Source organism: Cervus elaphus, chromosome 2 (assembly GCF_910594005.1).
Source record: "Cervus elaphus chromosome 2, mCerEla1.1, whole genome shotgun sequence".
Lineage (NCBI taxonomy): Eukaryota > Metazoa > Chordata > Mammalia > Artiodactyla > Cervidae > Cervus > Cervus elaphus.
In genome coordinates, this window is record NC_057816.1 from 40,466,555 (window position 1) to 40,479,094 (window position 12,540).

Here is a 12,540-nt window from a genome sequence, read left to right on the forward strand (position 1 = left end):
AAGGACACATCCTTTATGTCCTTTGAGACTAGCTGAGGCTTAAAACAACATGAGGCGCTCTGAATTCTGAAGGAAAATCACTAGGGCCAAGATGAATAAACTAGTGACCTGCAGAGCAGCTGGTAAAGAACCCGCCTGTCAGTGCAGGAGAAGCAGAGACGTGGATTTGATTCCTGAGTCGGGAAGATCCCCTGGAGAAGGAAATTCCAACCCACTCCGGTATTCTTGCCTGGAGAATCCCATGGACAGAGGAGCCTGGCGGACTACAGCCCCTGGGATCGCAAAGAGTTGGACCCGACTGGGCCAACCATGCATGCGTGCACAGAGCAGACTCCAGGACCCACCCCACCCTGGCTGGCCTAACTTGTTGCCTCGGGAGGCCTGAGTCCCTCGCTTCCTGAGCTCCAGCCCCTTCCGCATGTTAAGGAGCATCCTGGGCGTCCATCACCACTGTCCTGCATCTCTGTATTCAGGGCTCCTTGATTCGCCGTCCCAGCCCTGGCCCCGGTGGGGACTGGCTGCTTCTCCAGCGAGTGACCCCACAACAGGCAGTACCTACTCCCTGCATAAATGCTCTGAGCCTTCACCTTGGGACGCCGCCTCCCGCAGCTCCCCTCCCAGCTCCAGGCTGCTCTTTGAGGGGCAGCCCTCCCCCGCAAGCCTCTTCCTCCTGCCCGGGGCCTGGTGCTCAGCCAGCCTTGCAGAACAGCCTCTTTGATGTGGCCCTGAATCCACCCCCACCCCGCCTTCTTGTGTCAAGCTTAAATCTGGGAAAGAGCCACGGGAGAAGTCTTGTGTCCCGGAACAGACCGGGGAAGGAGGTGGTCTTGCCTCAGAGTCTGGCAGACAGGAGGGACGTGGGCTGCGTTCTCACGCTTGGCGCTCTCCTTTCCGCTTACTCGGCCCAGCCTTCACAGAGCCCTGCGACTTGCCAGGCTCTGCGCTGGGTGCGGGAGAACACGGCAGAGAAGCCGGTCTTTTCCTCCCCGGAGGCTGGCATCCGTGGAAAATGAACGATTAGAGTGACCGCAAGGAGAGAGGACATACAGGCACAGAGGAGGGCGGGGCCCAGTGCTCCAGGGTCCCCCTGATGGTCCAGTGGCTGAGACCCCAGCTTCCAGTGCGGGGGGTTTTTGTTGTTTAGTCGCTAAGTCATGTCTGACTTGTTTGGGACTCCATGGACTACAGTCTGCCAGGCTCCTTGTTCATGGACTTCTCCAGGCAAGAAGACTGCAGTGGGTTGCCATTTCCTCCTCCAGGGGAATCTTCCCAACCCAGGGATTGGACCTGAGTCTCCTGCGTTGGCAGGAAGATTCTTTACCACTGAGCCACCTGGGAAGGCCTCCAATGTGGGAGATGTAAGGGGATGCAAGTTCAATCCCTAGTCGGGGAACTAAGATCCCATATGCCTCATGATAAGGCCAAAAAAAAAAAAAAAAAAACAAAACAAAAAAACGAGGCAAGGTTGGTGACATGAGAGAGGAAGCTGGAGCAGCTGAGGTAGAGGCAGGCAGGAGAGAGGGTAAGACCCTGTTCAGAGAGAGAAGAGCCAGGTGTAGGCTCACTCTTTATAAAAATAAAAAAGGCGTTCAGAAGAGAATACAGAAGCTAAGACCTGAAGGGCCAAGTATCAATGAATTTCTTGAAGAGAGGAGAAGGAACAGAACATGAAAATTATTGGAGGGGAGAGAGAGCATGACTGTGAAAAGGATGGACAGACCGAAGGCAGGGGGAGGGAAGGAGGGCCTGGGATGAACCGTGTGAAGGGGTTCGGACTTTCCTGGGAGCACCAACAAGCCATATGAAAGTCTGAAGTTTAGGAGACAAGAGGGCCTGTTCCCGGCTTCGAAGGATCCTCTTTGTGGAGCTATCGAGGATGGATTGATCAGAGGGAAGCAGGATTCCCCGGGATAGATCTGCAGCTAGAAATCTCCTGCAGTGAAGAGTTAGATCTTGGTAGGTGTGGTTGCTTCTCAGACACTGGGCATTGCTGATGCTCTGCTGCGGCTTCAAGGCAAACTGCCTGGGGCCCTCCTGGCGCACTGCTCACAAGCCAGGTGACCCGGGGCAAGCAACCTGAAGTCTCAGTGCCTCTATTTCCTTGTTTTTAACACAGGGATGATCGCTATATTTTACCAGGCTGTCAAGATGACATGAGATAGTGCATGTAAATCTCCTAAAACACATATTACTTTTTATATAGAAAAATGAGATGCAACTGAAGTTATCTTAATTTAAAAGCGCCCTTTTCAGAAATGTAACCTGCCAGGACTTTGAAGACCAGACTGTCAGCGCCAGGGAGGCAGGGGCCTTGTGCTGTTCATAGCAAGTGACTGAGAAGTAGATTGAGGAGGGGTTCCTGCTTGCTTCTTGGACACTATTCCAGAAACAATGGGGCTGAACTGTCCCACAGCACGAGGCGGGGGTTGGGCAGATGTCTCTGGGGGTTGCAGAGGAAGGATCTGGCAACCATGTTTCTGCACAACGGGGAACCTGCATGCAGACCAACTCCAAGCAGGAAGTGACTCTTCCTATGCAGTGGGGGTTTCAGACAGTTCTGCTCATGGCCACCAAACACCACCACCACCAATCAGAGCAACCAGAAGAAATACAAACACAAAATACTTAGACAAGAGGGACACAGAACCACAGCACAAAACCAGAGCTAGTGTGCGCAAGGCCTGCTTGAGGCTGACGGGCCTCCAGGAGACATGGGAAGAAGGAACTTGGTGCATGAAGCAGTGAGTTTCTTGAGGGGCTCATAGGAGCAGGGCTGGGTAGGGCTGTGTGGAAGCCGTTCTCTGTCATGCTGGCCTGGGGCTCTCCCCAGTGCCCCGGTGAGGGCGGAACACAGACATAGGCCAGAGATCACAGTTGAGCCTTTGGAGCTCACTGGGGATGAATGTATTTGATATTTGTTTATAGTTTTGAGAGTCCCTTGGACTGTAAGGAGATCAAGCCAGTCCATCCTAAAGGAAATCAACCCTGAATATTCCCTGTAAGGGCTGATGCTGAAGCTAAAGCTCTAATACTTTGGCCACCTGATGTGAAGAGCTGACTCATTGGAAAAGACCCTGATGCTGGGAAAGGTTGAAGGCAAAAGGAGAAAGGGGACGACAGAGGATGAGATGGTTGGATGGCATCACCAACTCAATGGACATGAGTTTGAGCAAACTCTGGGAGATAGTGGAGGACAGAGGAGCCTGGTGTGCTGCAGGCCATGGGGTCACAAAGAGTCAGACACGACTCAGAGACTGAACGATAACAACATAGTTCGGATTAGCTTAACTTTCCAACAGAAACATTTCTATTGCCGTGGTTCCTCAGAGTGAAGATAAATGTGAAGGGCTTGGTATTTAGTAAGCGACTGATAAATGTCAGCCACTGTAACTGCTATCAAAAACCATTATTATGAATGTGGGCTGTCATCCTCAGTGAATTCTTTCATTGTTTTCCCCGTGCCCAGTAAAGAGGGCTTCTGGGAGCTTTTCTAGTAAGATATGTGGGGCAGGTGTACTCCCACGTCTGTGCTCAAGACATGGGTACTCAGAGCAGGCCAACCCAGCAGGCAACCTTCCTTACAGAAAGCTGCCCTAGTGGGGCTTACTTTGCTAGCAGTTACCAGTAACGTGGCCAGCACCCATGGTCAGAAGAATCGATTGCTTTTCATGGTTCATAAGCCCACCGTCTGAGGTGGTTTCGGTGGCATTTCTGTTCTTGCCAGGCACACGGGTACTGCTGGGAGGCAGGGAGCCTGGCCAGGTATGTCCCCTCAGTGCCAGGGCCTCCTGCCAACACCCCCTCCCACTGACTCTTCCTTACCCCACTCTGCCCCCCTTAGAGACCCTGTGTGTGTTTTCAGAGGCGTTCAAGCCTCAAGGTGATCTTGAGAGAAGCATGACATTGGCGCCCTTTGCGGAACCACTGAAGGGCTTAGGGGGCAGGGAGTAGCAGAAACAAGACAAGGAGTCTTCAGGGACCAGCGCAGGCCCTCCGGGGTGTGCGCGGGAGCAGGGAGCAGGGATACCTCTGCCGTCAGGAGGAAGATCTCATCTGGTATGTGCCGGATCCCGCCAGCGATGACTCCCAGGGCCACGCCGGGGAACACGTAGGCGTTGTTGCCCTGCCCGGGAAAGAAGGTCCTGCCATCCTCCAGAGTCACGCTTGGAAAAGGACTTCCGCTGGCAAAGATCCCTCGGCCCTGGGGGCGGGAAGAAAACCACAGACAGAGCCTGGAGACGGTTGAGGGAGTTACGGTGGCCTAGTCTTGTCTCCTGAACGTTGAGCCCCTTCTCCACCTTCTCCCGAGGGCTCGGCGCTCTGCTGAGGACACTGCAGGTGCCGAAAGCAGGCCTGCTCATCTGACGGGAAAGCCGAGTTCCCACCGGGCTCCCTGGCGGCCACAAAACTACTGAAAGGGGAAGGTGTGCCTTTCTAACTTGTCACCTCCCCAGAGAGCCAAGAGGGTGTGCAGAGTCTACCAGCGCCTCGAGTTCTGGTCAAAGCTCCATGTGAGGGGACCCTGAGCACCAAGGCATAATGGTAAGAGCCGGGGCTTTGGAACCAGACCTGGGTTTGAGGGCCACCTCCATTTTTTTTTCCCCACCCTACTCATAGGGTGACTCAAAGCCATTGTGACTGTGTCCTCTCAGCCTCGGGCAGGAAGCACTCCCCGCTGACCTCGGTGACCCGGTAGCACTTCTCAGCTGTGCACTCTGCCTTGCTGGTGGGGTTGCTCAGGGCAAAGATGATAGGGTGCTTGTGGAAGGAGGCCATGTCCCTCAGGATCTGCTCCGTGAAGGCTCCTGCGATGGCGGCAACACCTACGGGGAGAAGGGCGGTAGTGGGGATGCCTATGTTTTATAAACACCCCATTCCTCTCCTGGTGGTGCTGGGGGGCAACTAGATACAGCACAGAAGGCTCAGGAGTCTTGGGGGATGTCATCAGCCATGGGGAGAACAGAGGATGAGAGAAAAGGGTCTTCCTGCTTGAGCAGGCTGAGACCCCCTGTTAAGTCCTAAGGGACCACTGGTCCATCCCAGGCCGCTTCCCAGTGAGGGTACACCTGTGAAGGCATTCCTGGCCACTGCCCTTTAGAGTGGGCTGCTCCCCACAGGATAGGGGTGATGCCAGGGTCCCCCTTCTTGGGAGAGGAGGAGTGCTCATTTCATCTTGGTCAGAGAGCCCAGCCTGCGCTTTCCCACTCTATGCAGCAATTCTGCATCGTGAAACCCAGCGTGGTGCCTCCATTTTATGGTTCACATGCAGCAATAACTCAATAAAAGTCCGTAGCACTGAATCGAACGTAAGGGGAAAGAGCTGTGTCTCCACGGGTTGCTGAAGCCCCCTTGTTGAGCCTCAGCCTCTGCCTGCAAGTCAAGAGAATTAGCTGGGCTGAGCAGCGGGCCGCCCCCTCCTCCTACCTATGATGGCCGTGGGCTTCACCAGCCTCACCACCTCCTCCAGGGAGTTCACTTCGGGGTGGTCCTGGGCAAACATCTCCTTCTCATGGTTCAGGTGGCTCCTCCCCTGCAGGAAAAGGAAGAACATGATGCAGCTGGGGCGGTGAGAACCACCGGCTGGGGTGGGGATGTGTCCGGAGACTCTCAGAACCTTTCCCGCAGAGCCCTGGGCTTTGGGCTGAGCTGTCAGAAGTGTTGAGGCCTGTCCTCTAGATTGGAACCTAAGATGGAACCTAAGGATTTGAAATGTGCATGTTGTGTGTGTGTATGTGTGTTTCTTTAATACAAATCAAAATATATGGAGAATCCAATAAAGCCTTTCTTTGAGTCGTGGCCTCCTAGGCCAGGACAGAAAGGCTCAGAGGAAACGTCTGAGTCTAATTAAGACTCTTGATCCCAAGACATACAGCACACAGGCCCAGTGAGGGATGGGGGCCCACGTCACCCAGTGTCAGGGTGTATTTGACAAGAGCCATTAACCTCCCCATGGGGTCGCAAGGAGTCGGACACGCGACGGACCGACTGAACAGAAACTGAAACTAACCTCCCCAGGGCACCCCTGGCGGCTCAGGTGGTAAAGAATCTGCCTGCAGCGCAGGAGACCCGGGTTCGATCCCTGGGTCAGGAAGATCCCCTGGAGGAGGGCATGGCAACCCACTCCAGTGTTCTTGCCTGGAGAATCCCGTGGACAGAGGAGCCTGGTGGGCTACAGACCATGGGGTCGCAAAGAGTGGGACATGACTGAGTGACCAACGCTTTCTCTTTCATTAACCTCCCTATAAATAAGAATAAGCTGGGATCCAGAACTGGCTTGCAATGGCCAGCTGCTCCCAGTGGGCTTGAGATTCTTTCCACTTCTTCCTTCACAAATTTTACTGGAGTCTAGTTTATTTGCGGTGCTGTGTTAGTTTCAGGTATACGGCACAGTGATTCAGTTACACGTATGCATATATTCGTTCTTTTTCAGGTTCCTTTCCCACATAGGTTATTACAGAATATTGAGTGGCGTTCCCTGTGCTACACAGCAGGTCCTTGTTGGTTATCTGTTCTACACCTAGCAGTGTCTGCATGTTAATCCCAAGCTCCTAACTTTTCCCTCCCTTCCACATTTCCCCTTTGGTGACCATAAGCTTATTTTCCAAATCTGTGAATCTGTTTCTGTTTTATAACAGAAGTTCATAACAGAAGTTCTTTTTTATTTTTGTATCATATTAAAAAATTAGGTTCCACACAGGAGTGATATCATGTGGTATTTGTCTTCCTCTGTCTCACTCACTTCACATTGTGTTAGATTCCTTCCATTGCTTCACACAGGAGGCAGTGGGTGACAGGCGGGTCAAGGATGACTCCCCTGGGTCAGTCGGTCTTGTGAGAACGGCAGCTCTGACAGACCGTGGAGGAGGGGTGAGCTCAATGGAGCAAAGCGATGATGAAAGGTGGGCAAGAGGCGAGTGTGGCAGCCTGCACCCGTGCCTGGGGCCGGAGGCGGGGTCCAGGCCCCGGTCCCCTCCAGTGGGAGTCTGCCCTGAGAGGGTCTGTTGCTGCTTGTGGGGAACTCCACTATTCTTGGCTGAGACCCTCATGTTCCCATCTCTGTCGTTAAAAAATAAATCTGTCATGGACACATTCTATGTTAGTGGAATTTGGGGAATTAAAACATGGAGCTCTGCGTGAAATCCTAAGGAAGGAGGCCGTCCTGCTGTGCCCTCAGCACACTGCAGTCAGAAGCTGGACTGTCTCCCTTACTCATTCCTTCACCAATGCCTCAGATATCAATTATGTTCTTATCACATGCTGGACACGGGTATCAAGACTTACAGCCTCATGGGGAGAGAGACCAGCAGAGGGGTGCCAGCCCCATAACGTGACAAGTGTAATTTTAATACAGGAAGGGCAGAGGGCTACGTGAGCAAAAATGTAGGAAACTAATTGAGACCTAGATGCTCAAGGAACACTGATTGAAGGAGGTAACAGAAGACAGGGAGGTGACAGATGGTGCTGAGTGGGCATGTGGGAAAGGAGATGGGTATTCGTTTCAGGCAGAGGAACAAGATATGCAAAGATGGGGAAGAGAGGGAGCATGTGACCTGGGGCAACTGTGGCTCAAAATGGCTGGAGGTGAGTGCAAGACAGGAAGTGGGGGGATGAGGCTGGGAGCAGGACGCAGACACATTTGCACTCACATTCAAAGCTTTGGACAAGAGTGGTTAAGGCTGCTGGGGGATGAGTCATTTGCTGCGGAGATCAGGACACTGCTGTCCTTCTGCTCTCTATTCTGTCTGAGCTGTGTGCCCCCGGAAGATCTCCTCCAGTCCCCGTCCAATAGTTGTAGGTGTCAGGAAACCTGCGGGTCTCCAGACTGACAGTACCTTGACGATGAGCCCCTTGGAGTCCACCATCCAGATCTTCCTTGTGGCGTCAGCTTTGGGCACACCTTCTTTCTCTAGGGCCATGACAAGGAGGTGGGCAATGCCCATGGCTGCCTGCGAGGTGGTGTTCAGACAAAAGACCAGAGCTACTCAGGATTTATCGGACACTTAGCCAAGATCCTCCCTTCTTCCCCGACTCCTCCCAGAAGGCCCCATTAAGTCCCTGCCTCGAGACACCCAAATGGTGGGGCCCAGGCGGCTGCAATGATCACCATGCTTCTGGGCTGTTTCCTCTCCTCTGGAGCCCAGAAGGCTTCCCCTCCTTGTTTCTCCTCCCCCTATTCTTACTCTCCTACTGGAGCGACTGGAGAGAGCCCCCGGTGGGACTCACCTCACCAGCACCTTGGAAAACAAACACGTGATTGGAGAGCTTGTTCTTGGTGATCCGCAGAGCAGCCAGGATCCCTGCCACGGCCACAGAGGCTGTGCCTGCAACAGAGTGGACTGAGATGACCGTCTAGCCCCCGGGCCCCACTGCCAAAACCCTTGGCAGAGTTCTCTGTACCTAGAACCTGTGATGGAGCAAGCAGCTTTCCCTCGCCCTCACAGAGTCAAGCCTGTAGGCATGCAGGTTGTCCAGCAACTCTTCTGTCGCGTAACACTCTGCATGCAGGGGGGTGTCAGAGCACTCCAGAGCTCCAGAGCAGATATTAACAAATACTATTGTAACAAGAGAGAGGCAGAGCTGCTAACGGCGCAGATCCTTCAGAAATGAAGGTCTGGGTCACCTTCCTAAGCGACACTGGCAAGCCGAGATCTTGTTTGAGGATAAGAAAACAGGAGACTGAGGAAGAAATAAATAAACATCAACCAGGGCTTCATGACTGGCTACAGAAACGAGGAATGTAGTAACCATGCAAATTTTCTTCCTTGACTATCATGAGATTTAATGGTTCATATTAGCTAATTTATTCTCCCTTTTTCTTCCTCTTATAAGTTTTGTTGAAGGTTAGTTCTACAACTCAGCCTTTAGATAACAGAGTTTTCGAATGTGACTGAGTTGGAAGAGGAGTTAATCTTGCCCAGATTTGGGTAGTGTGACTATCTTCCAGATATAAATATGTGCACTGAAAAAAAAAGTGCACAGTCAGAGTTGAGAGTTAAGGCTTATTTGGGGGAAAAATAAGGACTTTAGCCCAGGAGACAGCCTTTCAAATAGCTCTGGGAACTACTCGGAAAAGATGAGGGGGAGATCAGTATACATGTGATTTTAGTGAAGAGGGCACTGCAGTGAAGTATACGTTTTGGCAGGAAGGCTGCTGCTAGTCACAAGAAGGTTATCCCTAGTCATGGGAATAGCAAATTCCCCTGGAGAAGGAAATGGCAACCCAATCCAGTATTCTTGCCTAGAAAATTCCACGGATGGAGGAGCCTGGTGGGCTTCAGTCCATGGGGTCGCAGAGTCGGACACGACTGAGCGACTTCACTTTCTTTCCACTAATGATGTTAGTGCTTTTCTAGACGTGACAAGATGCAAGAAACTGGGTTCATAATATCTTCTCCTGAAAATATCTAACTATCTGATGGCCTGTTCTGCCAGTTTTTCCCAGGGCACAGAGGACCCCATTCCTGATCGCTGCCCTGAACTCCTTTCAGGGTGTGTGGAAGGTTGGCGGCTGCAGGGGCCAGCGACTTCATTCTTGTTGAAACAGATGAGCAGCGACATTCTCTAGCTGGTAAATGAAATAACTGTAGAGACTTTGCCTCTCCCCATTTCAGGGAGAAGGTAAGAATGTCTGCACTGGTTGGAAAGATAGTTGCATTTTATTAGGCATTTTGTTAGAACTGTTTCTGTTGTCAGCTGGGAGTATCAACTTGTAGAATGGGTGTGCACAGATGCTGAATAGCCACAAGCGTGGGCGGTGCCAGTTACTGGATAACTGTTGCTCCCTGGTCTGCAAACCACTTTCCAGCCTTACCAGCTGGCTTTATGGTGGGTCCTGCCAATAAGGGGCGCCAGGGGGTGACTGAAAAGCTAAATGAGGAGGGAAAGAACTCTTTTTTCAGCATCGTTCCTGCCTTGGAAGATTGCTTGGTAAAATGTAAGACATTCAGTTAAATTTGATTTTTAGACAAACATGAAATATTGTTTAGCATGTGTTCAATGCATTATAAGTATAAATATTCTAAAAATTGTTATTTGTCTGAAACCCAAATTTAGCTGATCATCTGCATTTCTGTTTTTGCTAGATCTGGCAACTCCATTGCCTTGGTTTTTCTTTTTTTCACTTACAGCAGCAGTTTGTTCCAGAAGCAGCAGTTAAATCCAGTTTGCACTTCGTCCATCACTTCTAGAGCTAACCTCATAGCGCTCCCCACCTCATCTTCCCCATGTTACCCCAGACTATGGGGGTGGTAGCAGATCCTCAGTATCTCTTCTTGGCTTTTCAGTTCTTTAATGTATAATCCACAAGTCTTTATGTCAAGTTTTCTGTTAAACCACTGATTTGGATGCTGACAGAGTCACAATAAAGTAACTGCAGCTGGCAATGCTAAGCATCTAGGATGATTAAAGAAAAGGAAATTCAAGTGGGATTGTTTATGGCTGGTTAAAACTATACAAATCAAAAAGAAATCGATGTTATCTCTGGCTGGTGAGGGAGGAGGGAAAAGAGTAAAGTCCCAGCCCACATTCCATTCTAAAGAGCTACAGTCCTTTTTGGAAAACTATTTCCCAATATAAACCAGGGCACAAAATGTTTTTGCCCTTTGACCTCATGCTTCTACTTTTGGGAATCTATGTATGAAAAAAATCCAAAAGGTATGTTGTAGGGTATATTTGACACTGTCGCTTATAACATAGAATGACTGGGAATAACAAACATCCAACAAAAGAGTGACGTTTAAGTAAATTAACTAATGTAGACCCTTAGTAGGATATTGCAGCTGTTAAAAACGTTCCTTATGATAGCAACACAGAAAACACTATGAAGTTAGTAACTGACAGCACATGTTGTTCAGAGTGCTTTATAAGTCTTAACGCAAAGACATTTAATTGTATCCTAATCATCCCCGTTTTACAGATTGGGAAAGTGAGGTATGGAGCAGTTTGCTGAGTTGTCCAAGATCACATAACAGAGTGAACTCAGGGAATCAGGCTCTCAGGCTGGTGCTCTTAACCCCTAAACTATACTTCACTGAATTAGTTGGAAGAATGTGCGTGCATGCTCAGTTGTGTCCAGCTCTTTACGATCCTATGTAGCGTGCCAGCCCTGTCCATGGGATTGTCCAGGTGAGAATACTGGAATGTGTTGCCATTTCCTACTCCAGGGACTCTAAATAAACACATCCACTCGCTGTGGAGATGCCGGGGATTGAATCCAGGGCCTCATACATGCAAAACATGTAACTAATTGGAAGGACGGGAACATTAAAATGGTCTACATAATCATGATTCTAATTGTATCAAAGTATACACACAGAATCTGGATGGTGGTGTAAAATACTAATGGTTGCAGGGTGGGAATAGGAGTGTATTTTTCATTTTCTGTGTCCAGTTTTCCACTGGACAGGGAGCAAGTTTTCTGCTCATCTAATTCTATTTCAGGACAACCTTCTGCCTCCTGAAGAAAAGCAATGAAAGAATCCCAAAGAAAGGCAATGCCAAAGAATGCTCAAACTACCGCACAACTGCACTCCTCTCACAGGCTAGTAAAGTAATGCTCAAAATTCTCCAAGCCAGGCTTCAACAGTATGTAAACTGTGAACTTCCAGATGTTCAAGCTGAATTTAGAAACGGCAGAGGAACCAGAGATCAAATTGCCAACATCTGCTGGAACATCAAAAAAGCAAGAGAGGTCCAGAAAAACATCTACTTCTGCTTTATTGACTATGCTAAAGCCTTTGACTGTGTGGATTACAATAGACTGTGGAAAATTCTTCAAGAGATGGGAATACCAGACTACTTTACCTGACTCCTGAGAAATCTGTATGCAGGTTAAGAAGCAACAGTTAGAACCAGACATGGGACAACAGACTGGTTCCCAGTCGGGAAAGGAGTACGTCAAGGCTGTATATTGTCACCCTGCTTATTTAACTTACATGCAGAGTACATCATGTGAAATTCTGGGCTGGATGAAGCACAAGCTGGAATCAAGATTGCTGGGAGAAATATCAATAATTTCAGATATGCAGATGACACCACTCTTATGGCAGAAAGCAAAGAAGAACTAAAGATCCTCTTGATGAAAGTGAAAGAGGAGAGTGAAAATGTTGGCTTAAAACTCAACATTCAGAAAGCAAAGATAATGGCATCTGGTCCCATCACTTCATGGCAAATAGATGGGGAAACAATGGAAACAGTGAGAGACTTTATCTTTTTGGGGCTCCAAAATCACTGCAGATGGTGACTGCAGCCGTGAAATTAAAAGACACTTGCTCCTTGGAAGAAAAGCTATGACCAACCTAGACAGCATATTAAAAAGCAGAGACATTACTTTGTCAACAAAGGTCCATCTGGTCAAAGCTACGATTTTCCCAGTAGTCATATAAGGATGTGAGAGTTGGACTATAAAGAAAGCTGAGCGCCAAAGAATTGATGCTTTTGAACAGTGGTGCTGGAGAAGACTCTTGAGAGTCCCTTGGACAGCAGGGAGATCCAACCAGTCAATCTTAAAGGAAATCAGTCCTGAATATTCATTGGAAGGAC

General features: G+C 49.8%; 1 protein-coding gene across 4 annotated transcripts in view; it reads right to left on the reverse strand.

Annotated features, from left to right (window-relative positions):
• ME3 (malic enzyme 3) overlaps positions 1-12,540 on the reverse strand; it is a 220,034-nt gene that overhangs the window by 2,132 nt on the left and 205,362 nt on the right. For all 4 annotated transcript variants that reach the window (XM_043876341.1, XM_043876333.1, XM_043876328.1 and 1 more), the window contains 5 exons: positions 8,224-8,321; positions 7,833-7,946; positions 5,425-5,530; positions 4,681-4,823; positions 4,028-4,201 (listed from right to left, as the gene is read on the reverse strand). In XM_043876341.1, coding sequence (XP_043732276.1) covers positions 4,028-4,201; positions 4,681-4,823; positions 5,425-5,530; positions 7,833-7,946; positions 8,224-8,321 — 635 coding nt within the window. The remainder of the gene's footprint in view (positions 1-4,027; positions 4,202-4,680; positions 4,824-5,424; positions 5,531-7,832; positions 7,947-8,223; positions 8,322-12,540) is intronic.